Genomic DNA, 25,425 nt, shown 5'->3' with positions numbered 1-25,425 from the left:
CAGCTCAGCCCAATGGTCTCTGATGGTTCTGTCTGGCCAGCCCTTAGGTGGAGAAACACCTGATCATCAATATAGGCAGGCACACGTAAGTACAAATGCACATACGTTTCCAAAGACGGGATAAACAAATGGGAATATTGATATTGAGTTAGCGGTAGACATGTGAGATTCATAAGACGCATCACTGACGCCAGGATGTGTTCCCCACCTTTATGCCTTTAAATCAGGGTTGGAGTATTCCAGGTGTGTGGCCATGGCCATGAACACCAGTAGAGGAGGGAACCAAGTGTCTCATTCTCTCTCCACAGTTGTGTGGTTGTAACCCCCCACTAGCTACATATTCATTCAATCTTTATTTAACCTCGTGAATCAATTGAGAGTAAGCTCTCATTTACAATGACGTATAATCACTCTATATTTGAACTTGTACTACAGGTGAGATAATCCTTTTTAATGGTCTCTCTCATTGCTGTGCAAGACTTGGGTGTTCTCCTGCTCTGAGTGCCCATTCTCCTATACCTCCCAGATCTACCTCCACAAGCACATCAAGAGGAGCCATGACAACCTCTGTCTCTGCTGAGGAACACACAGAGCATTATGAAGTAGCCAGTGCCTTGGCGAAGGTGTTTGAGCAGCAGTCATCAATGGATTAACTCCCAAGACACAAGGAAGAGACAGCGCAACACACGCTATGACTCCAGTGACGAAGGTAATATAATAAAGTGCATTCAACAGTCCCAAAAGAGTACTACTTGAGTTGACTAATCTGAGCTAATTTACCTCTACTATATGTTCCAGTGCCCAGGCAGCCGGTCGGCAGAACTCAGACCAGACCAGCTATGCCAGGTGCCAGAGCCGGAAGGCCTGCTCTGCCAGTTATCAATGCAGGTATCCATGCATGTTTGTGTTGGTGAAATGTCTATGCATATTTGCACACTTACAGTTAACTCAGGACTGTCTGAAGACTCATGTACTCAGTTCACTAATTCGCTCATCTCACATCTCACTACTCGGCAGTAGATGTTCATCGCCCGGGTCCTTTGAGCCAAGGCGCTGTGAGCCCAGGCCCTTCAGCCCTTCAGACGTCCAGGCACGAGCAGCATGCATCAGCGATTAGCACCCCGGCCAGACCAGGTCAGGGTCTGACATGTCGAGTTGATTCTTCCCCTTATGCCAGAATCACTACGCCGCCAGCACCATAGTTTCCTGCTCATCCCTTTATCCTCTGGTTTTCAGGTAGTTCTCTGATGCCATCGCCTGTGAGACCAACAGCTCCAGCAGGGTTGCCATCAAGCTCTGCAGATGCTGGTATGCTGAATTTTGTGAACTACTTCATGCTGCATGTAGGGATATACTTTGAGCTGAATATCCATTATGGGACCGTACAATTACTTATAGCCACATCTGTGTTTAATATCCAGACTTCCAGAGGATGATGTGTCAGCAGTTCTCCAGCGTCATGCAGAGTCTGAGGGAGATGGCACAGACAATGATGAGGCTGGAGCAGAGACTGGAGCAGAGACTGTCCGGCGAGTCTGCAGACAGCTATCGGGGAGCAGTACTGGATGACCTGCACCCTGCTAAAACGGAGGAGGAGCTGCTGGTCTTGGAGGAGCAGCTGAAGGACAAGGATCATCAAAGGAAGATGGTGAGTAACTTCAAGGCAGAACTTTGTTCCTTATTTTTGCAGAGAAGTGTTAAGGAAATGTAAAAGTAAATGATTGTCTTTATGTTTTGCAGACACGATATCTGAGTTCCATTGGCGGCAAAGATCTGCCAGATGTGGTCCGGCGGGTGCTGTCAGCCATTGCCATACAGAGTGTGGTGTGTCTACAGCGTCCATGGGAAGAGGGGGAAGAAGCCTCTGAAGAATATGACCCTCTACAATGTCATATTACGTAAGGGATTGTTCATATTTTCGCAAAATAATACATTGTCTTTGCTTCATGCCATGTGCATTGAAACCATTCCCTTTTTGGTTAAAAGGTGCAGTTATGGCCTGTAAGCCAAGCACCACTGTGACGGAGGTGTCTGCCCAGCTGCAGGAGATGCTGAAACATGCCCCTGCTCGATGCAAAAAGGTATGTGATGTCAGGCAGTTAATTTTCTCGTATCCAGTGACATGGCACGCTTCCAATGAACGTATGCGATTTGCTTTTACAGCCATTTCATTATGTCCTTAGGCATCTGCTCCAGCCCAGCTGACCTCCCCAGCCCAGCCCCTGACCGCAGCTCCAGCCCTGACCACAGTGGAGTATTCAGAGGAGGATGACCTCTTCTGCCCAGACCCTCGATTCAGATGTGGGTGACCCCCAGCCCGTCTCCCTAAACCTGCCTTTCCAGCCTGCCAGGATGGATGCCGTTTTTGTACATTTTAACCTTTTTTTTGTGGGATACAACGGTCTGTTCCCGGTCTGCCTGCCACAGAATGCGCACTGTTTCATTTTTGTTTTTAGAACTTTTGCAATTGTCAGATAATGGGTTGCTAGCCAGAGCTTGTACATGCTTTTTTTTGCTTTTCTGGCTATGCGTAATGTGACAGACCGTAAACCTCATCCTTGTAAATATGTATACTTTTAATTTGTAATGTACTTTGTGTAATAAAATGTTCTAAACTGTTCAGTCTTATATTGGTTTGTATCATAATGCTTGCTGCTATATCCCCATATAGCATTAATTCGTTTTTGTACTGGTAAATGCTAAATATAGCCAGTGGTACTGCAAATGCTAAATATAGCCAGTGGTCAGGGTTTAGTAAGTAAGTGACCATATTTGCACCGTGTGAAAAAGACGTGCAGACCAAGTCATATAAATACCTGTAAATCTAGTGTCAGCCAGGTGAGTTTATGACGGAGGTTCCTGCCCACGTTTTTTGCACGCGGCCGCACCGTATTTGCACCGTGCGAAAAAGACGTGCAGACCAAGTCATATAAATACCTGTAAATCTAGTGTCAGCCAGGTGAGTTTATGACGGAGGTTCCTGCCCACGTGATCACGTGCGTTCTTTGCACGCGGCCGCAACTTCGGAATGACGTGTCGTTCTTACGTAGCGTCTACTAAACGGCAGATCTCGCGTTTCCGTAAATGGCCGCGTAATTTCCGCACGCGGCGCACACGAATCGTCACCTAAAGCGGCCGTATGTCGAACGTTCGCGCAACCTGCGTGTGTTAGTAGGGTATCAAACCAATGTGCTAGCTACTGTCAATCCCAACGATGCTACTATCAAACCAATGTGCTAGCTACTGTCCATCCATCAAACCAATGTGCTAGCTACTGTCCATCCCAACTATGCTACTATCAAACCAATGTGCTAGCTACTGTCCATCCCAACTATGCTGCTATCAAACCAATGTGCTAGCTACTGTCCATCCATCAAACCAATGCGCTAGCTACTGTCCATCCCAACTATGCCACTATCAAACCAATGCGCCAGCTACTGTCCATCCCAACTATGCCACTATCAAACCAATGCGCTAGCTACTGTATATCCCAATTATGCTACTATCAAACCAATGCGCTAGCTACTGTCCATTCCAATTATGCTACTATCAAACCAATGCGCTAGCTACAGTCCATCCCAACTATGCTACTATCAAACCAATGCGCTAGCTACTGTCCATCCCAACTATGCTACTATCAAACCAATGTGCTAGCTACTGTCAATCCCAACTATGCTACTATCAAACCAATGTGCTAGCTACTGTCCATCCATCAAACCAATGTGCTAGCTACTGTCCATCCCAACTATGCTACTATCAAACCAATGTGCTAGCTACTGTCCATCCCAACTATGCTGCTATCAAACCAATGTGCTAGCTACTGTCCATCCATCAAACCAATGCGCTAGCTACTGTCCATCCCAACTATGCCACTATCAAACCAATGCGCCAGCTACTGTCCATCCCAACTATGCCACTATCAAACCAATGCGCTAGCTACTGTATATCCCAATTATGCTACTGTCAAACCAATGCGCTAGCTACTGTCCATTCCAATTATGCTACTATCAAACCAATGCGCTAGCTACAGTCCATCCCAACTATGCTACTATCAAACCAATGCGCTAGCTACTGTCGATCCCAACTATGCTACTATCAAACCAATGCACTAGCTACTGTCCATCCCAACTATGCTATCAAACCAATGTAATAGCTACTGTCCATCCCAACTATGCTACTATCAAACCAATGCGCTAGCTACTGTCCATCCCAACTATGCTACTATCAAACCAATGCGCTAGCTACTGTCCATCCCAACTATGCTACTATCGAACCAATGCGCTAGCTACTGTCCATCCCAACTATGCTACTATCAAACCAATGCGCTAGCTACTGTCCATCCCAACTATGCCACTGTCAAACCAATGCGCAAGCTACTGTCCATCCCAACTATGCTACTGTCAAACCAATGCGCTAGCTACTGTCCATCCCAACTATGCTACTGTCAAACCAATGCGCTAGCTACTGTCCATTCCAACTATGCTACTATCAAACCAATGCGCTAGCTACAGTCCATCCCAACTATGCTACTATCAAACCAATGCGCTAGCTACTGTCCATCCCAACTATGCTACTATCAAACCAATGCGCTAGCTACTGTCCATCCCAACTATGCTACTATCAAACCAATGCGCTAGCTACTGTCCATCCCAACTATACTACTATCAAACCAATGTGCTAGCTACTGTCCATCCCAACTATGCTGCTATCAAACCAATGTGCTAGCTACTGTCCATCCCAACTATGCTACTATCAAACCAATGTGCTAGCTACTGTCCATCCATCAAACCAATGTGCTAGCTACTGTCCATCCATCAAACCAATGTGCTAGCTACTGTCCATCCCAACTATGCCACTATCAAACCAATGCGCTAGCTACTGTATATCCCAATTATGCTACTGTCAAACCAATGCGCTAGCTACTGTCCATTCCAATTATGCTACTATCAAACCAATGCGCTAGCTACAGTCCATCCCAACTATGCTACTATCAAACCAATGCGCTAGCTACTGTCCATCCCAACTATGCTACTATCAAACCAATGCGCTAGCTACTGTCCATCCCAACTATGCTATCAAACCAATGTAATAGCTACTGTCCATCCGACCTATGCTACTATCAAACCAATGCGCTAGCTACTGTCCATCCCAACTATGCTACTATCAAACCAATGCGCTAGCTACTGTCCATCCCAACTATGCTACTATCGAACCAATGCGCTAGCTACTGTCCATCCCAACTATGCTACTATCAAACCAATGCGCTAGCTACTGTCCATCCCAACTATGCCACTGTCAAACCAATGCGCTAGCTACTGTCCATCCCAACTATGCTACTGTCAAACCAATGCGCTAGCTACTGTCCATCCCAACTATGCTACTGTCAAACCAATGCGCTAGCTACTGTCCATTCCAACTATGCTACTATCAAACCAATGCGCTAGCTACAGTCCATCCCAACTATGCTACTTTCAAACCAATGCGCTAGCTACTGTCCATCCCAACTATGCTACTATCAAACCAATGCGCTAGCTACTGTCCATCCCAACTATACTACTATCAAACCAATGTGCTAGCTACTGTCCATCCCAACTATGCTGCTATCAAACCAATGTGCTAGCTACTGTCCATCCCAACTATGCTACTATCAAACCAATGTGCTAGCTACTGTCCATCCATCAAACCAATGTGCTAGCTACTGTCCATCCATCAAACCAATGCGCTAGCTACTGTCCATCCCAACTATGCCACTATCAAACCAATGCGCCAGCTACTGTCCATCCCAACTATGCCACTATCAAACCAATGCGCTAGCTACTGTATATCCCAATTATGCTACTGTCAAACCAATGCGCTAGCTACTGTCCATTCCAATAATGCTACTATCAAACCAATGCGCTAGCTACAGTCCATCCCAACTATGCTACTATCAAACCAATGCGCTAGCTACTGTCCATCCCAACTATGCTACTATCAAACCAATGTGCTAGCTACTGTCAATCCCAACTATGCTACTATCAAACCAATGTGCTAGCTACTGTCCATCCATCAAACCAATGTGCTAGCTACTGTCCATCCCAACTATGCTACTATCAAACCAATGTGCTAGCTACTGTCCATCCCAACTATGCTGCTATCAAACCAATGTGCTAGCTACTGTCCATCCATCAAACCAATGCGCTAGCTACTGTCCATCCCAACTATGCCACTATCAAACCAATGCGCCAGCTACTGTCCATCCCAACTATGCCACTATCAAACCAATGCGCTAGCTACTGTATATCCCAATTATGCTACTGTCAAACCAATGCGCTAGCTACTGTCCATTCCAATTATGCTACTATCAAACCAATGCGCTAGCTACAGTCCATCCCAACTATGCTACTATCAAACCAATGCGCTAGCTACTGTCGATCCCAACTATGCTACTATCAAACCAATGCACTAGCTACTGTCCATCCCAACTATGCTATCAAACCAATGTAATAGCTACTGTCCATCCCAACTATGCTACTATCAAACCAATGCGCTAGCTACTGTCCATCCCAACTATGCTACTATCAAACCAATGCGCTAGCTACTGTCCATCCCAACTATGCTACTATCGAACCAATGCGCTAGCTACTGTCCATCCCAACTATGCTACTATCAAACCAATGCGCTAGCTACTGTCCATCCCAACTATGCCACTGTCAAACCAATGCGCAAGCTACTGTCCATCCCAACTATGCTACTGTAAAACCAATGCGCTAGCTACTGTCCATCCCAACTATGCTACTGTCAAACCAATGCGCTAGCTACTGTCCATTCCAACTATGCTACTATCAAACCAATGCGCTAGCTACAGTCCATCCCAACTATGCTACTATCAAACCAATGCGCTAGCTACTGTCCATCCCAACTATGCTACTATCAAACCAATGCGCTAGCTACTGTCCATCCCAACTATGCTACTATCAAACCAATGCGCTAGCTACTGTCCATCCCAACTATACTACTATCAAACCAATGTGCTAGCTACTGTCCATCCCAACTATGCTGCTATCAAACCAATGTGCTAGCTACTGTCCATCCCAACTATGCTACTATCAAACCAATGTGCTAGCTACTGTCCATCCATCAAACCAATGTGCTAGCTACTGTCCATCCCAACTATGCCACTATCAAACCAATGCGCTAGCTACTGTATATCCCAATTATGCTACTGTCAAACCAATGCGCTAGCTACTGTCCATTCCAATTATGCTACTAACAAACCAATGCGCTAGCTACAGTCCATCCCAACTATGCTACTATCAAACCAATGCGCTAGCTACTGTCCATCCCAACTATGCTACTATCAAACCAATGCGCTAGCTACTGTCCATCCCAACTATGCTATCAAACCAATGTAATAGCTACTGTCCATCCCAACTATGCTACTATCAAACCAATGCGCTAGCTACTGTCCATCCCAACTATGCTACTATCAAACCAATGCGCTAGCTACTGTCCATCCCAACTATGCTACTATCGAACCAATGCGCTAGCTACTGTCCATCCCAACTATGCTACTATCAAACCAATGCGCTAGCTACTGTCCATCCCAACTATGCCACTGTCAAACCAATGCGCTAGCTACTGTCCATCCCAACTATGCTACTGTCAAACCAATGCGCTAGCTACTGTCCATCCCAACTATGCTACTGTCAAACCAATGCGCTAGCTACTGTCCATTCCAACTATGCTACTATCAAACCAATGCGCTAGCTACAGTCCATCCCAACTATGCTACTATCAAACCAATGCGCTAGCTACTGTCCATCCCAACTATGCTACTATCAAACCAATGCGCTAGCTACTGTCCATCCCAACTATACTACTATCAAACCAATGTGCTAGCTACTGTCCATCCCAACTATGCTGCTATCAAACCAATGTGCTAGCTACTGTCCATCCCAACTATGCTACTATCAAACCAATGTGCTAGCTACTGTCCATCCATCAAACCAATGTGCTAGCTACTGTCCATCCATCAAACCAATGCGCTAGCTACTGTCCATCCCAACTATGCTGCTATCAAACCAATGCGCCAGCTACTGTCCATCCCAACTATGCTACTATCAAACCAATGCGCTAGCTACTGTCCATCCCAACTATGCTACTATCGAACCAATGCGCTAGCTACTGTCCATCCCAACTATGCTACTATCAAACCAATGCGCTAGCTACTGTCCATCCCAACTATGCTACTATCAAACCAATGTGCTAGCTACTGTCCATCCCAACTATGCTACTATCAAACCAATGTGCTAGCTACTGTCAATCCCAACTATGCTACTATCAAACCAATGTGCTAGCTACTGTCCATCCATCAAACCAATGTGCTAGCTACTGTCCATCCCAACTATGCTACTATCAAACCAATGTGCTAGCTACTGTCCATCCCAACTATGCTGCTATCAAACCAATGCGCCAGCTACTGTCCATCCCAACTATGCTACTATCAAACCAATGCGCTAGCTACTGTCCATCCCAACTATGCTACTATCGAACCAATGCGCTAGCTACTGTCCATCCCAACTATGCTACTATCAAACCAATGCGCTAGCTACTGTCCATCCCAACTATGCTACTATCAAACCAATGCGCTAGCTACTGTCCATCCCAACTATGCTACTATCAAACCAATGTGCTAGCTACTGTCCATCCCAACTATGCTACTATCAAACCAATGTGCTAGCTACTGTCAATCCCAACTATGCTACTATCAAACCAATGTGCTAGCTACTGTCCATCCATCAAACCAATGTGCTAGCTACTGTCCATCCCAACTATGCTACTATCAAACCAATGTGCTAGCTACTGTCCATCCCAACTATGCTGCTATCAAACCAATGTGCTAGCTACTGTCCATCCATCAAACCAATGCGCTAGCTACTGTCCATCCCAACTATGCCACTATCAAACCAATGCGCCAGCTACTGTCCATCCCAACTATGCCACTATCAAACCAATGCGCTAGCTACTGTATATCCCAATTATGCTACTGTCAAACCAATGCGCTAGCTACTGTCCATTCCAATTATGCTACTATCAAACCAATGCGCTAGCTACAGTCCATCCCAACTATGCTACTATCAAACCAATGCGCTAGCTACTGTCCATCCCAACTATGCTACTATCAAACCAATGCACTAGCTACTGTCCATCCCAACTATGCTATCAAACCAATGTAATAGCTACTGTCCATCCCAACTATGCTACTATCAAACCAATGCGCTAGCTACTGTCCATCCCAACTATGCTACTATCAAACCAATGCGCTAGCTACTGTCCATCCCAACTATGCTACTATCGAACCAATGCGCTAGCTACTGTCCATCCCAACTATGCTACTATCAAACCAATGCGCTAGCTACTGTCCATCCCAACTATGCCACTGTCAAACCAATGCGCAAGCTACTGTCCATCCCAACTATGCTACTGTCAAACCAATGCGCTAGCTACTGTCCATCCCAACTATGCTACTGTCAAACCAATGCGCTAGCTACTGTCCATTCCAACTATGCTACTATCAAACCAATGCGCTAGCTACAGTCCATCCCAACTATGCTACTATCAAACCAATGCGCTAGCTACTGTCCATCCCAACTATGCTACTATCAAACCAATGCGCTAGCTACTGTCCATCCCAACTATGCTACTATCAAACCAATGCGCTAGCTACTGTCCATCCCAACTATACTACTATCAAACCAATGTGCTAGCTACTGTCCATCCCAACTATGCTGCTATCAAACCAATGTGCTAGCTACTGTCCATCCCAACTATGCTACTATCAAACCAATGTGCTAGCTACTGTCCATCCATCAAACCAATGTGCTAGCTACTGTCCATCCATCAAACCAATGTGCTAGCTACTGTCCATCCCAACTATGCCACTATCAAACCAATGCGCTAGCTACTGTATATCCCAATTATGCTACTGTCAAACCAATGCGCTAGCTACTGTCCATTCCAATTATGCTACTATCAAACCAATGCGCTAGCTACAGTCCATCCCAACTATGCTACTGTCAAACCAATGCGCTAGCTACGGTCCATCCCAACTATGCTACTATCAAACCAATGCGCTAGCTACTGTCCATCCCAACTATGCTATCAAACCAATGTAATAGCTACTGTCCATCCCAACTATGCTACTATCGAACCAATGCGCTAGCTACTGTCCATCCCAACTATGCTACTATCAAACCAATGCGCTAGCTACTGTCCATCCCAACTATGCTACTATCGAACCAATGCGCTAGCTACTGTCCATCCCAACTATGCTACTATCAAACCAATGCGCTAGCTACTGTCCATCCCAACTATGCCACTGTCAAACCAATGCGCTAGCTACTGTCCATCCCAACTATGCTACTGTCAAACCAATGCGCTAGCTACTGTCCATCCCAACTATGCTACTGTCAAACCAATGCGCTAGCTACTGTCCATTCCAACTATGCTACTATCAAACCAATGCGCTAGCTACAGTCCATCCCAACTATGCTACTATCAAACCAATGCGCTAGCTACTGTCCATCCCAACTATGCTACTATCAAACCAATGCGCTAGCTACTGTCCATCCCAACTATACTACTATCAAACCAATGTGCTAGCTACTGTCCATCCCAACTATGCTGCTATCAAACCAATGTGCTAGCTACTGTCCATCCCAACTATGCTACTATCAAACCAATGTGCTAGCTACTGTCCATCCATCAAACCAATGTGCTAGCTACTGTCCATCCATCAAACCAATGCGCTAGCTACTGTCCATCCCAACTATGCTGCTATCAAACCAATGCGCCAGCTACTGTCCATCCCAACTATGCTACTATCAAACCAATGCGCTAGCTACTGTCCATCCCAACTATGCTACTATCGAACCAATGCGCTAGCTACTGTCCATCCCAACTATGCTACTATCAAACCAATGCGCTAGCTACTGTCCATCCCAACTATGCTACTATCAAACCAATGTGCTAGCTACTGTCCATCCCAACTATGCTACTATCAAACCAATGTGCTAGCTACTGTCAATCCCAACTATGCTACTATCAAACCAATGTGCTAGCTACTGTCCATCCATCAAACCAATGTGCTAGCTACTGTCCATCCCAACTATGCTACTATCAAACCAATGTGCTAGCTACTGTCCATCCCAACTATGCTGCTATCAAACCAATGCGCCAGCTACTGTCCATCCCAACTATGCTACTATCAAACCAATGCGCTAGCTACTGTCCATCCCAACTATGCTACTATCGAACCAATGCGCTAGCTACTGTCCATCCCAACTATGCTACTATCAAACCAATGCGCTAGCTACTGTCCATCCCAACTATGCTACTATCAAACCAATGCGCTAGCTACTGTCCATCCCAACTATGCTACTATCAAACCAATGTGCTAGCTACTGTCAATCCCAACTATGCTACTATCAAACCAATGTGCTAGCTACTGTCCATCCATCAAACCAATGTGCTAGCTACTGTCCATCCCAACTATGCTACTATCAAACCAATGTGCTAGCTACTGTCCATCCCAACTATGCTGCTATCAAACCAATGTGCTAGCTACTGTCCATCCATCAAACCAATGCGCTAGCTACTGTCCATCCCAACTATGCCACTATCAAACCAATGCGCCAGCTACTGTCCATCCCAACTATGCCACTATCAAACCAATGCGCTAGCTACTGTATATCCCAATTATGCTACTGTCAAACCAATGCGCTAGCTACTGTCCATTCCAATTATGCTACTATCAAACCAATGCGCTAGCTACAGTCCATCCCAACTATGCTACTATCAAACCAATGCGCTAGCTACTGTCCATCCCAACTATGCTACTATCAAACCAATGCACTAGCTACTGTCCATCCCAACTATGCTATCAAACCAATGTAATAGCTACTGTCCATCCCAACTATGCTACTATCAAACCAATGCGCTAGCTACTGTCCATCCCAACTATGCTACTATCAAACCAATGCGCTAGCTACTGTCCATCCCAACTATGCTACTATCGAACCAATGCGCTAGCTACTGTCCATCCCAACTATGCTACTATCAAACCAATGCGCTAGCTACTGTCCATCCCAACTATGCCACTGTCAAACCAATGCGCAAGCTACTGTCCATCCCAACTATGCTACTGTCAAACCAATGCGCTAGCTACTGTCCATCCCAACTATGCTACTGTCAAACCAATGCGCTAGCTACTGTCCATTCCAACTATGCTACTATCAAACCAATGCGCTAGCTACAGTCCATCCCAACTATGCTACTATCAAACCAATGCGCTAGCTACTGTCCATCCCAACTATGCTACTATCAAACCAATGCGCTAGCTACTGTCCATCCCAACTATGCTACTATCAAACCAATGCGCTAGCTACTGTCCATCCCAACTATACTACTATCAAACCAATGTGCTAGCTACTGTCCATCCCAACTATGCTGCTATCAAACCAATGTGCTAGCTACTGTCCATCCCAACTATGCTACTATCAAACCAATGTGCTAGCTACTGTCCATCCATCAAACCAATGTGCTAGCTACTGTCCATCCATCAAACCAATGTGCTAGCTACTGTCCATCCCAACTATGCCACTATCAAACCAATGCGCTAGCTACTGTATATCCCAATTATGCTACTGTCAAACCAATGCGCTAGCTACTGTCCATTCCAATTATGCTACTATCAAACCAATGCGCTAGCTACAGTCCATCCCAACTATGCTACTGTCAAACCAATGCGCTAGCTACGGTCCATCCCAACTATGCTACTATCAAACCAATGCGCTAGCTACTGTCCATCCCAACTATGCTATCAAACCAATGTAATAGCTACTGTCCATCCCAACTATGCTACTATCGAACCAATGCGCTAGCTACTGTCCATCCCAACTATGCTACTATCAAACCAATGCGCTAGCTACTGTCCATCCCAACTATGCTACTATCGAACCAATGCGCTAGCTACTGTCCATCCCAACTATGCTACTATCAAACCAATGCGCTAGCTACTGTCCATCCCAACTATGCCACTGTCAAACCAATGCGCTAGCTACTGTCCATCCCAACTATGCTACTGTCAAACCAATGCGCTAGCTACTGTCCATCCCAACTATGCTACTGTCAAACCAATGCGCTAGCTACTGTCCATTCCAACTATGCTACTATCAAACCAATGCGCTAGCTACAGTCCATCCCAACTATGCTACTATCAAACCAATGCGCTAGCTACTGTCCATCCCAACTATGCTACTATCAAACCAATGCGCTAGCTACTGTCCATCCCAACTATACTACTATCAAACCAATGTGCTAGCTACTGTCCATCCCAACTATGCTGCTATCAAACCAATGTGCTAGCTACTGTCCATCCCAACTATGCTACTATCAAACCAATGTGCTAGCTACTGTCCATCCATCAAACCAATGTGCTAGCTACTGTCCATCCATCAAACCAATGCGCTAGCTACTGTCCATCCCAACTATGCTGCTATCAAACCAATGCGCCAGCTACTGTCCATCCCAACTATGCTACTATCAAACCAATGCGCTAGCTACTGTCCATCCCAACTATGCTACTATCGAACCAATGCGCTAGCTACTGTCCATCCCAACTATGCTACTATCAAACCAATGCGCTAGCTACTGTCCATCCCAACTATGCTACTATCAAACCAATGTGCTAGCTACTGTCCATCCCAACTATGCTACTATCAAACCAATGTGCTAGCTACTGTCAATCCCAACTATGCTACTATCAAACCAATGTGCTAGCTACTGTCCATCCATCAAACCAATGTGCTAGCTACTGTCCATCCCAACTATGCTACTATCAAACCAATGTGCTAGCTACTGTCCATCCCAACTATGCTGCTATCAAACCAATGCGCCAGCTACTGTCCATCCCAACTATGCTACTATCAAACCAATGCGCTAGCTACTGTCCATCCCAACTATGCTACTATCGAACCAATGCGCTAGCTACTGTCCATCCCAACTATGCTACTATCAAACCAATGCGCTAGCTACTGTCCATCCCAACTATGCTACTATCAAACCAATGCGATAGCTACTGTCCATCCCAACTATGCTACTATCAAACCAATGTGCTAGCTACTGTCCATCCCAACTATGCTACTATCAAACCAATGTGCTAGCTACTGTCAATCCCAACTATGCTACTATCAAACCAATGTGCTAGCTACTGTCCATCCATCAAACCAATGTGCTAGCTACTGTCCATCCCAACTATGCTACTATCAAACCAATGTGCTAGCTACTGTCCATCCCAACTATGCTGCTATCAAACCAATGTGCTAGCTACTGTCCATCCATCAAACCAATGCGCTAGCTACTGTCCATCCCAACTATGCCACTATCAAACCAATGCACCAGCTACTGTCCATCCCAACTATGCCACTATCAAACCAATGCGCTAGCTACTGTATATCCCAATTATGCTACTGTCAAACCAATGCGCTAGCTACTGTCCATTCCAATTATGCTACTATCAAACCAATGCGCTAGCTACAGTCCATCCCAACTATGCTACTATCAAACCAATGCGCTAGCTACTGTCCATCCCAACTATGCTACTATCAAACCAATGCACTAGCTACTGTCCATCCCAACTATGCTATCAAACCAATGTAATAGCTACTGTCCATCCCAACTATGCTACTATCAAACCAATGCGCTAGCTACTGTCCATCCCAACTATGCTACTATCAAACCAATGCGCTAGCTACTGTCCATCCCAACTATGCTACTATCGAACCAATGCGCTAGCTACTGTCCATCCCAACTATGCTACTATCAAACCAATGCGCTAGCTACTGTCCATCCCAACTATGCCACTGTCAAACCAATGCGCAAGCTACTGTTCATCCCAACTATGCTACTGTCAAACCAATGCGCTAGCTACTGTCCATCCCAACTATGCTACTGTCAAACCAATGCGCTAGCTACTGTCCATTCCAACTATGCTACTATCAAACCAATGCGCTAGCTACAGTCCATCCCAACTATGCTACTATCAAACCAATGCGCTAGCTACTGTCCATCCCAACTATGCTACTATCAAACCAATGCGCTAGCTACTGTCCATCCCAACTATGCTACTATCAAACCAATGCGCTAGCTACTGTCCATCCCAACTATACTACTATCAAACCAATGTGCTAGCTACTGTCCATCCCAACTATGCTGCTATCAAACCAATGTGCTAGCTACTGTCCATCCCAACTATGCTACTATCAAACCAATGTGCTAGCTACTGTCCATCCATCAAACCAATGTGCTAGCTACTGTCCATCCATCAAACCAATGTGCTAGCTACTGTCCATCCCAACTATGCCACTATCAAACCAATGCGCTAGCTACTGTATATCCCAATTATGCTACTGTCAAACCAATGCGCTAGCTACTGTCCATTCCAATTATGCTACTATCAAACCAATGCGCTAGCTACAGTCCATCCCAACTATGCTACTATCAAACCAATGCGCTAGCTACTGTCCATCCCAACTATGCTACTATCAAACCAATGCGCTAGCTACTGTCCATCCCAACTATGCTATCAAACCAATGTAATAGCTACTGTCCATCCCAACTATGCTACTATCAAACCAATGCGCTAGCTACTGTCCATCCCAACTATGCTACTATCAAACCAATGCGCTAGCTACTGTCCATCCCAACTATGCTACTATCGAACCAATGCGCTAGCTACTGTCCATCCCAACTATGCTACTATCAAACCAATGCGCTAGCTACTGTCCATCCCAACTATGCCACTGTCAAACCAATGCGCTAGCTACTGTCCATCCCAACTATGCTACTGTCAAACCAATGCGCTAGCTACTGTCCATCCCAACTATGCTACTGTCAAACCAATGCGCTAGCTACTGTCCATTCCAACTATGCTACTATCAAACCAATGCGCTAGCTACAGTCCATCCCAACTATGCTACTATCAAACCAATGCGCTAGCTACTGTCCATCCCAACTATACTACTATCAAACCAATGTGCTAGCTACTGTCCATCCCAACTATGCTGCTATCAAACCAATGTGCTAGCTACTGTCCATCCCAACTATGCTACTATCAAACCAATGTGCTAGCTACTGTCCATCCATCAAACCAATGTGCTAGCTACTGTCCATCCATCAAACCAATGCGCTAGCTACTGTCCATCCCAACTATGCTGCTATCAAACCAATGCGCCAGCTACTGTCCATCCCAACTATGCTACTATCAAACCAATGCGCTAGCTACTGTCCATCCCAACTATGCTACTATCGAACCAATGCGCTAGCTACTGTCCATCCCAACTATGCTACTATCAAACCAATGCGCTAGCTACTGTCCATCCCAACTATGCTACTATCAAACCAATGTGCTAGCTACTGTCCATCCCAACTATGCTACTATCAAACCAATGTGCTAGCTACTGTCAATCCCAACTATGCTACTATCAAACCAATGTGCTAGCTACTGTCCATCCATCAAACCAATGTGCTAGCTACTGTCCATCCCAACTATGCTACTATCAAACCAATGTGCTAGCTACTGTCCATCCCAACTATGCTGCTATCAAACCAATGCGCCAGCTACTGTCCATCCCAACTATGCTACTATCAAACCAATGCGCTAGCTACTGTCCATCCCAACTATGCTACTATCGAACCAATGCGCTAGCTACTGTCCATCCCAACTATGCTACTATCAAACCAATGCGCTAGCTACTGTCCATCCCAACTATACTACTATCAAACCAATGTGCTAGCTACTGTCCATCCCAACTATGCTGCTATCAAACCAATGTGCTAGCTACTGTCCATCCCAACTATGCTACTATCAAACCAATGTGCTAGCTACTGTCCATCCATCAAACCAATGTGCTAGCTACTGTCCATCCATCAAACCAATGCGCTAGCTACTGTCCATCCCAACTATGCTGCTATCAAACCAATGCGCCAGCTACTGTCCATCCCAACTATGCTACTATCAAACCAATGCGCTAGCTACTGTCCATCCCAACTATGCTACTATCGAACCAATGCGCTAGCTACTGTCCATCCCAACTATGCTACTATCAAACCAATGCGCTAGCTACTGTCCATCCCAACTATGCTACTATCAAACCAATGTGCTAGCTACTGTCCATCCCAACTATGCTACTATCAAACCAATGTGCTAGCTACTGTCAATCCCAACTATGCTACTATCAAACCAATGTGCTAGCTACTGTCCATCCATCAAACCAATGTGCTAGCTACTGTCCATCCCAACTATGCTACTATCAAACCAATGTGCTAGCTACTGTCCATCCCAACTATGCTGCTATCAAACCAATGCGCCAGCTACTGTCCATCCCAACTATGCTACTATCAAACCAATGCGCTAGCTACTGTCCATCCCAACTATGCTACTATCGAACCAATGCGCTAGCTACTGTCCATCCCAACTATGCTACTATCAAACCAATGCGCTAGCTACTGTCCATCCCAACTATGCTACTATCAAACCAATGCGCTAGCTACTGTCCATCCCAACTATGCTACTATCAAACCAATGTGCTAGCTACTGTCCATCCCAACTATGCTACTATCAAACCAATGTGCTAGCTACTGTCAATCCCAACTATGCTACTATCAAACCAATGTGCTAGCTACTGTCCATCCATCAAACCAATGTGCTAGATACTGTCCATCCCAACTATGCTACTATCAAACCAATGTGCTAGCTACTGTCCATCCCAACTATGCTGCTATCAAACCAATGTGCTAGCTACTGTCCATCCATCAAACCAATGCGCTAGCTACTGTCCATCCCAACTATGCCACTATCAAACCAATGCGCCAGCTACTGTCCATCCCAACTATGCCACTATCAAACCAATGCGCTAGCTACTGTATATCCCAATTATGCTACTGTCAAACCAATGCGCTAGCTACTGTCCATTCCAATTATGCTACTATCAAACCAATGCGCTAGCTACAGTCCATCCCAACTATGCTACTATCAAACCAATGCGCTAGCTACTGTCCATCCCAACTATGCTACTATCAAACCAATGCGCTAGCTACTGTCCATCCCAACTATGCTATCAAACCAATGTAATAGCTACAGTCCATCCCAACTATGCTACTATCAAACCAATGCGCTAGCTACTGTCCATCCCAACTATGCTACTATCAAACCAATGCGCTAGCTACTGTCCATCCCAACTATGCTACTATCGAACCAATGCGCTAGCTACTGTCCATCCCAACTATGCTACTATCAAACCAATGCGCTAGCTACTGTCCATCCCAACTATGCTACTGTCAAACCAATGCGCTAGCTACTGTCCATCCCAACTATGCCACTATCAAACCAATGCGCTAGCTACTGTCTATCCCAACTATGCCACTGTCAAACCAATGCGCTAGCTACTGTCCATCCCAACTATGCTACTGTCAAACCAATGCGCTAGCTACTGTCCATCCCAACTATGCTACTGTCAAACCAATGCGCTAGCTACTGTCCATTCCAACTATGCTACTATCAAACCAATGCGCTAGCTACAGTCCATCCCAACTATGCTACTATCAAACCAATGCGCTAGCTACTGTCCATCCCAACTATGCTACTATCAAACCAATGCGCTAGCTACTGTCCATCCCAACTATGCTACTATGGAACCAATGCGCTAGCTACTGTCCATCCCAACTATGCTACTATCAAACCAATGCGCTAGCTACTGTCCATCCCAACTATGCTACTATCAAACCAATGCGCTAGCTACTGTCCATCCATCAAACCAATGTGCTAGCTACTGTCCATCCATCAAACCAATGTGCTAGCTACTGTCCATCCCAACTATGCCACTATCAAACCAATGCGCTAGCTACTGTATATCCCAATTATGCTACTGTCAAACCAATGCGCTAGCTACTGTCCATTCCAATTATGCTACTATCAAACCAATGCGCTAGCTACAGTCCATCCCAACTATGCTACTATCAAACCAATGCGCTAGCTACTGTCCATCCCAACTATGCTACTATCAAACCAATGCGCTAGCTACTGTCCATCCCAACTATGCTATCAAACCAATGTAATAGCTACTGTCCATCCCAACTATGCTACTATCAAACCAATGCGCTAGCTACTGTCCATCCCAACTATGCTACTATCAAACCAATGCGCTAGCTACTGTCCATCCCAACTATGCTACTATCGAACCAATGCGCTAGCTACTGTCCATCCCAACTATGCTACTATCAAACCAATGCGCTAGCTACTGTCCATCCCAACTATGCCACTGTCAAACCAATGCGCTAGCTACTGTCCATCCCAACTATGCTACTGTCAAACCAATGCGCTAGCTACTGTCCATCCCAACTATGCTACTGTCAAACCAATGCGCTAGCTACTGTCCATTCCAACTATGCTACTATCAAACCAATGCGCTAGCTACAGTCCATCCCAACTATGCTACTATCAAACCAATGCGCTAGCTACTGTCCATCCCAACTATACTACTATCAAACCAATGTGCTAGCTACTGTCCATCCCAACTATGCTGCTATCAAACCAATGTGCTAGCTACTGTCCATCCCAACTATGCTACTATCAAACCAATGTGCTAGCTACTGTCCATCCATCAAACCAATGTGCTAGCTACTGTCCATCCATCAAACCAATGCGCTAGCTACTGTCCATCCCAACTATGCTGCTATCAAACCAATGCGCCAGCTACTGTCCATCCCAACTATGCTACTATCAAACCAATGCGCTAGCTACTGTCCATCCCAACTATGCTACTATCGAACCAATGCGCTAGCTACTGTCCATCCCAACTATGCTACTATCAAACCAATGCGCTAGCTACTGTCCATCCCAACTATGCTACTATCAAACCAATGTGCTAGCTACTGTCCATCCCAACTATGCTACTATCAAACCAATGTGCTAGCTACTGTCAATCCCAACTATGCTACTATCAAACCAATGTGCTAGCTACTGTCCATCCATCAAACCAATGTGCTAGCTACTGTCCATCCCAACTATGCTACTATCAAACCAATGTGCTAGCTACTGTCCATCCCAACTATGCTGCTATCAAACCAATGCGCCAGCTACTGTCCATCCCAACTATGCTACTATCAAACCAATGCGCTAGCTACTGTCCATCCCAACTATGCTACTATCGAACCAATGCGCTAGCTACTGTCCATCCCAACTATGCTACTATCAAACCAATGCGCTAGCTACTGTCCATCCCAACTATACTACTATCAAACCAATGTGCTAGCTACTGTCCATCCCAACTATGCTGCTATCAAACCAATGTGCTAGCTACTGTCCATCCCAACTATGCTACTATCAAACCAATGTGCTAGCTACTGTCCATCCATCAAACCAATGTGCTAGCTACTGTCCATCCATCAAACCAATGCGCTAGCTACTGTCCATCCCAACTATGCTGCTATCAAACCAATGCGCCAGCTACTGTCCATCCCAACTATGCTACTATCAAACCAATGCGCTAGCTACTGTCCATCCCAACTATGCTACTATCGAACCAATGCGCTAGCTACTGTCCATCCCAACTATGCTACTATCAAACCAATGCGCTAGCTACTGTCCATCCCAACTATGCTACTATCAAACCAATGTGCTAGCTACTGTCCATCCCAACTATGCTACTATCAAACCAATGTGCTAGCTACTGTCAATCCCAACTATGCTACTATCAAACCAATGTGCTAGCTACTGTCCATCCATCAAACCAATGTGCTAGCTACTGTCCATCCCAACTATGCTACTATCAAACCAATGTGCTAGCTACTGTCCATCCCAACTATGCTGCTATCAAACCAATGCGCCAGCTACTGTCCATCCCAACTATGCTACTATCAAACCAATGCGCTAGCTACTGTCCATCCCAACTATGCTACTATCGAACCAATGCGCTAGCTACTGTCCATCCCAACTATGCTACTATCAAACCAATGCGCTAGCTACTGTCCATCCCAACTATGCTACTATCAAACCAATGCGCTAGCTACTGTCCATCCCAACTATGCTACTATCAAACCAATGTGCTAGCTACTGTCCATCCCAACTATGCTACTATCAAACCAATGTGCTAGCTACTGTCAATCCCAACTATGCTACTATCAAACCAATGTGCTAGCTACTGTCCATCCATCAAACCAATGTGCTAGATACTGTCCATCCCAACTATGCTACTATCAAACCAATGTGCTAGCTACTGTCCATCCCAACTATGCTGCTATCAAACCAATGTGCTAGCTACTGTCCATCCATCAAACCAATGCGCTAGCTACTGTCCATCCCAACTATGCCACTATCAAACCAATGCGCCAGCTACTGTCCATCCCAACTATGCCACTATCAAACCAATGCGCTAGCTACTGTATATCCCAATTATGCTACTGTCAAACCAATGCGCTAGCTACTGTCCATTCCAATTATGCTACTATCAAACCAATGCGCTAGCTACAGTCCATCCCAACTATGCTACTATCAAACCAATGCGCTAGCTACTGTCCATCCCAACTATGCTACTATCAAACCAATGCGCTAGCTACTGTCCATCCCAACTATGCTATCAAACCAATGTAATAGCTACAGTCCATCCCAACTATGCTACTATCAAACCAATGCGCTAGCTACTGTCCATCCCAACTATGCTACTATCAAACCAATGCGCTAGCTACTGTCCATCCCAACTATGCTACTATCGAACCAATGCGCTAGCTACTGTCCATCCCAACTATGCTACTATCAAACCAATGCGCTAGCTACTGTCCATCCCAACTATGCTACTGTCAAACCAATGCGCTAGCTACTGTCCATCCCAACTATGCCACTATCAAACCAATGCGCTAGCTACTGTCTATCCCAACTATGCCACTGTCAAACCAATGCGCTAGCTACTGTCCATCCCAACTATGCTACTGTCAAACCAATGCGCTAGCTACTGTCCATCCCAACTATGCTACTGTCAAACCAATGCGCTAGCTACTGTCCATTCCAACTATGCTACTATCAAACCAATGCGCTAGCTACAGTCCATCCCAACTATGCTACTATCAAACCAATGCGCTAGCTACTGTCCATCCCAACTATGCTACTATCAAACCAATGCGCTAGCTACTGTCCATCCCAACTATGCTACTATGGAACCAATGCGCTAGCTACTGTCCATCCCAACTATGCTACTATCAAACCAATGCGCTAGCTACTGTCCATCCATCAAACCAATGTGCTAGCTACTGTCCATCCCAACTATGCTACTATCAAACCAATGTGCTAGCTACTGTCCATCCCAACTATGCTGCTATCAAACCAATGTGCTAGCTACTGTCCATCCCAACTATGCTATCAAACCAATGCGCTAGCTACTGTCCATCCCAACTATGCCACTATCAAACCAATGCGCTAGCTACTGTCTATCCCAACTATGCCACTGTCAAACCAATGCGCTAGCTACTGTCCATCCCAACTATGCTACTGTCAAACCAATGCGCTAGCTACTGTCCATTCCAACTATGCTACTATCAAACCAATGCGCTAGCTACAGTCCATCCCAACTATGCTACTATCAAACCAATGCGCTAGCTACTGTCCATCCCAACTATGCTACTATCAAACCAATGCGCTAGCAACTGTCCATCCCAACTATGCTACTATCAAACCAATGCGCTAGCTACTGTCCATCCCAACTATGCTACTATCAAACCAATGCGCTAGCTACTGTCCATCCCAACTATGCTACTATCGAACCAATGCGCTAGCTACTGTCCATCCCAACTATGCTACTATTGAACCAATGCGCTAGCTACTGTCCATCCCAACTATGCTACTATCAAACCAATGCGCTAGCTACTGTCCATCCCAACTATACTACTATCAAACCAATGTGCAAGCTACTGTCCATCCCAACTATGCTACTATCAAACCAATGTGCTAGCTACTGTCAATCCCAACTATGCTACTATCAAACCAATGTGCTAGCTACTGTCCATCCATCAAACCAATGTGCTAGCTACTGTCCATCCCAACTATACTACTATCAAACCAATGTGCTAGCTACTGTCCATCCCAACTATGCTGCTATCAAACCAATGCGCCAGCTACTGTCCATCCCAACTATGCTACTATCAAACCAATGTGCTAGCTACTGTCAATCCCAACTATGCTACTATCAAACCAATGTGCTAGCTACTGTCCATCCATCAAACCAATGTGCTAGCTACTGTCCATCCCAACTATGCTACTATCAAACCAATGTGCTAGCTACTGTCCATCCCAACTATGCTGCTATCAAACCAATGCGCTAGCTACTGTCCATCCCAACTATGCTACTATCAAACCAATGCACTAGCTACTGTCCATCCCAACTATGCTACTATCAAACCAATGCGCTAGCTACTGTCCATCCCAACTATGCTACTATCAAACCAATGCGCTAGCTACTGTCCATCCCAACTATGCTGCTATCAAACCAATGTGCTAGCTACTGTCCATCCCAACTATGCTGCTATCAAACCAATGCGCCAGCTACTGTCCATCCCAACTATGCTACTATCAAACCAATGCGCTAGCTACTGTCCATCCCAACTATGCTACTATCGAACCAATGCGCTAGCTACTGTCCATCCCAACTATGCTACTATCAAACCAATGCGCTAGCTACTGTCCATCCCAACTATGCTGCTATCAAACCAATGTGCTAGCTACTGTCCATCCCAACTATGCTGCTATCAAACCAATGCGCCAGCTACTGTCCATCCCATCTATGCTACTATCAAACCAATGCGCTAGCTACTGTCCATCCCAACTATGCTACTATCGAACCAATGCCCTAGCTACTGTCCATCCCAACTATGCTACTATCAAACCAATGCGCTAGCTACTGTCCATCCCAACTATGCTACTATCAAACCAATGCGCTAGCTACTGTCCATCCCAACTATGCTGCTATCAAACCAATGTGCTAGCTACTGTCCATCCCAACTATGCTACTGTCAAACCAATGCGCTAGCTACTGTCCATTCCAACTATGCTACTATCAAACCAATGCGCTAGCTACAGTCCATCCCAACTATGCTACTATCAAACCAATGCGCTAGCTACTGTCCATCCCATCTATGCTACTATCAAACCAATGCGCTAGCTACTGTCCATCCCAACTATGCTACTATCGAACCAATGCCCTAGCTACTGTCCATCCCAACTATGCTACTATCAAACCAATGCGCTAGCTACTGTCCATCCCAACTATGCTGCTATCAAACCAATGTGCTAGCTACTGTCCATCCCAACTATGCTGCTATCAAACCAATGCGCCAGCTACTGTCCATCCCAACTATGCTACTATCAAACCAATGCGCTAGCTACTGTCCATCCCAACTATGCTACTATCGAACCAATGCGCTAGCTACTGTCCATCCCAACTATGCTACTATCAAACCAATGCGCTAGCTACTGTCCATCCCAACTATGCTACTATCAAACCAATGTGCTAGCTACTGTCCATCCCAACTATGCTACTATCAAACCAATGTGCTAGCTACTGTCAATCCCAACTATGCTACTATCAAACCAATGTGCTAGCTACTGTCCATCCATCAAACCAATGTGCTAGCTACTGTCCATCCCAACTATGCTACTATCAAACCAATGTGCTAGCTACTGTCCATCCCAACTATGCTGCTATCAAACCAATGCGCCAGCTACTGTCCATCCCAACTATGCTACTATCAAACCAATGCGCTAGCTACTGTCCATCCCAACTATGCTACTATCGAACCAATGCGCTAGCTACTGTCCATCCCAACTATGCTACTATCAAACCAATGCGCTAGCTACTGTCCATCCCAACTATGCTACTATCAAACCAATGCGCTAGCTACTGTCCATCCCAACTATGCTACTATCAAACCAATGTGCTAGCTACTGTCCATCCCAACTATGCTACTATCAAACCAATGTGCTAGCTACTGTCAATCCCAACTATGCTACTATCAAACCAATGTGCTAGCTACTGTCCATCCATCAAACCAATGCGCTAGCTACTGTCCATCCCAACTATGCCACTATCAAACCAATGCGCCAGCTACTGTCCATCCCAACTATGCCACTATCAAACCAATGCGCTAGCTACTGTCCATCCCAACTATACTACTATCAAACCAATGTGCTAGCTACTGTCCATCCCAACTATGCTGCTATCAAACCAATGTGCTAGCTACTGTCCATCCCAACTATGCTACTATCAAACCAATGTGCTAGCTACTGTCCATCCATCAAACCAATGTGCTAGCTACTGTCCATCCATCAAACCAATGTGCTAG

At 45.4% G+C, this 25,425-nt stretch overlaps 1 protein-coding gene across 1 annotated transcript; it reads left to right on the top strand.

The window, feature by feature from the left end:
* Nucleotides 1-1,275: 1,275 nt before the first annotated feature.
* Nucleotides 1,276-2,506, top strand: LOC311313574 (uncharacterized protein). The gene is made up of 5 exons (XM_084443729.1): nucleotides 1,276-1,308; nucleotides 1,422-1,648; nucleotides 1,741-1,898; nucleotides 1,987-2,081; nucleotides 2,184-2,506. Exons 2-4 carry the CDS (start codon nucleotides 1,433-1,435, stop codon nucleotides 2,003-2,005), a joined length of 393 nt encoding a protein of 130 aa, XP_084299855.1. The 5' UTR covers nucleotides 1,276-1,308; nucleotides 1,422-1,432; the 3' UTR covers nucleotides 2,006-2,081; nucleotides 2,184-2,506.
* The last annotated feature ends 22,919 nt before the right edge of the window (nucleotides 2,507-25,425 follow it).

This window comes from Borostomias antarcticus (genome assembly GCF_949987555.1).
Source record: "Borostomias antarcticus genome assembly, chromosome: 1".
Classification (NCBI taxonomy): Eukaryota; Metazoa; Chordata; class Actinopteri; order Stomiiformes; family Stomiidae; genus Borostomias; species Borostomias antarcticus.
Note: the sequence above shows the minus strand (reverse complement) of the source record. Positions and strands in the feature narration are given on the sequence as shown.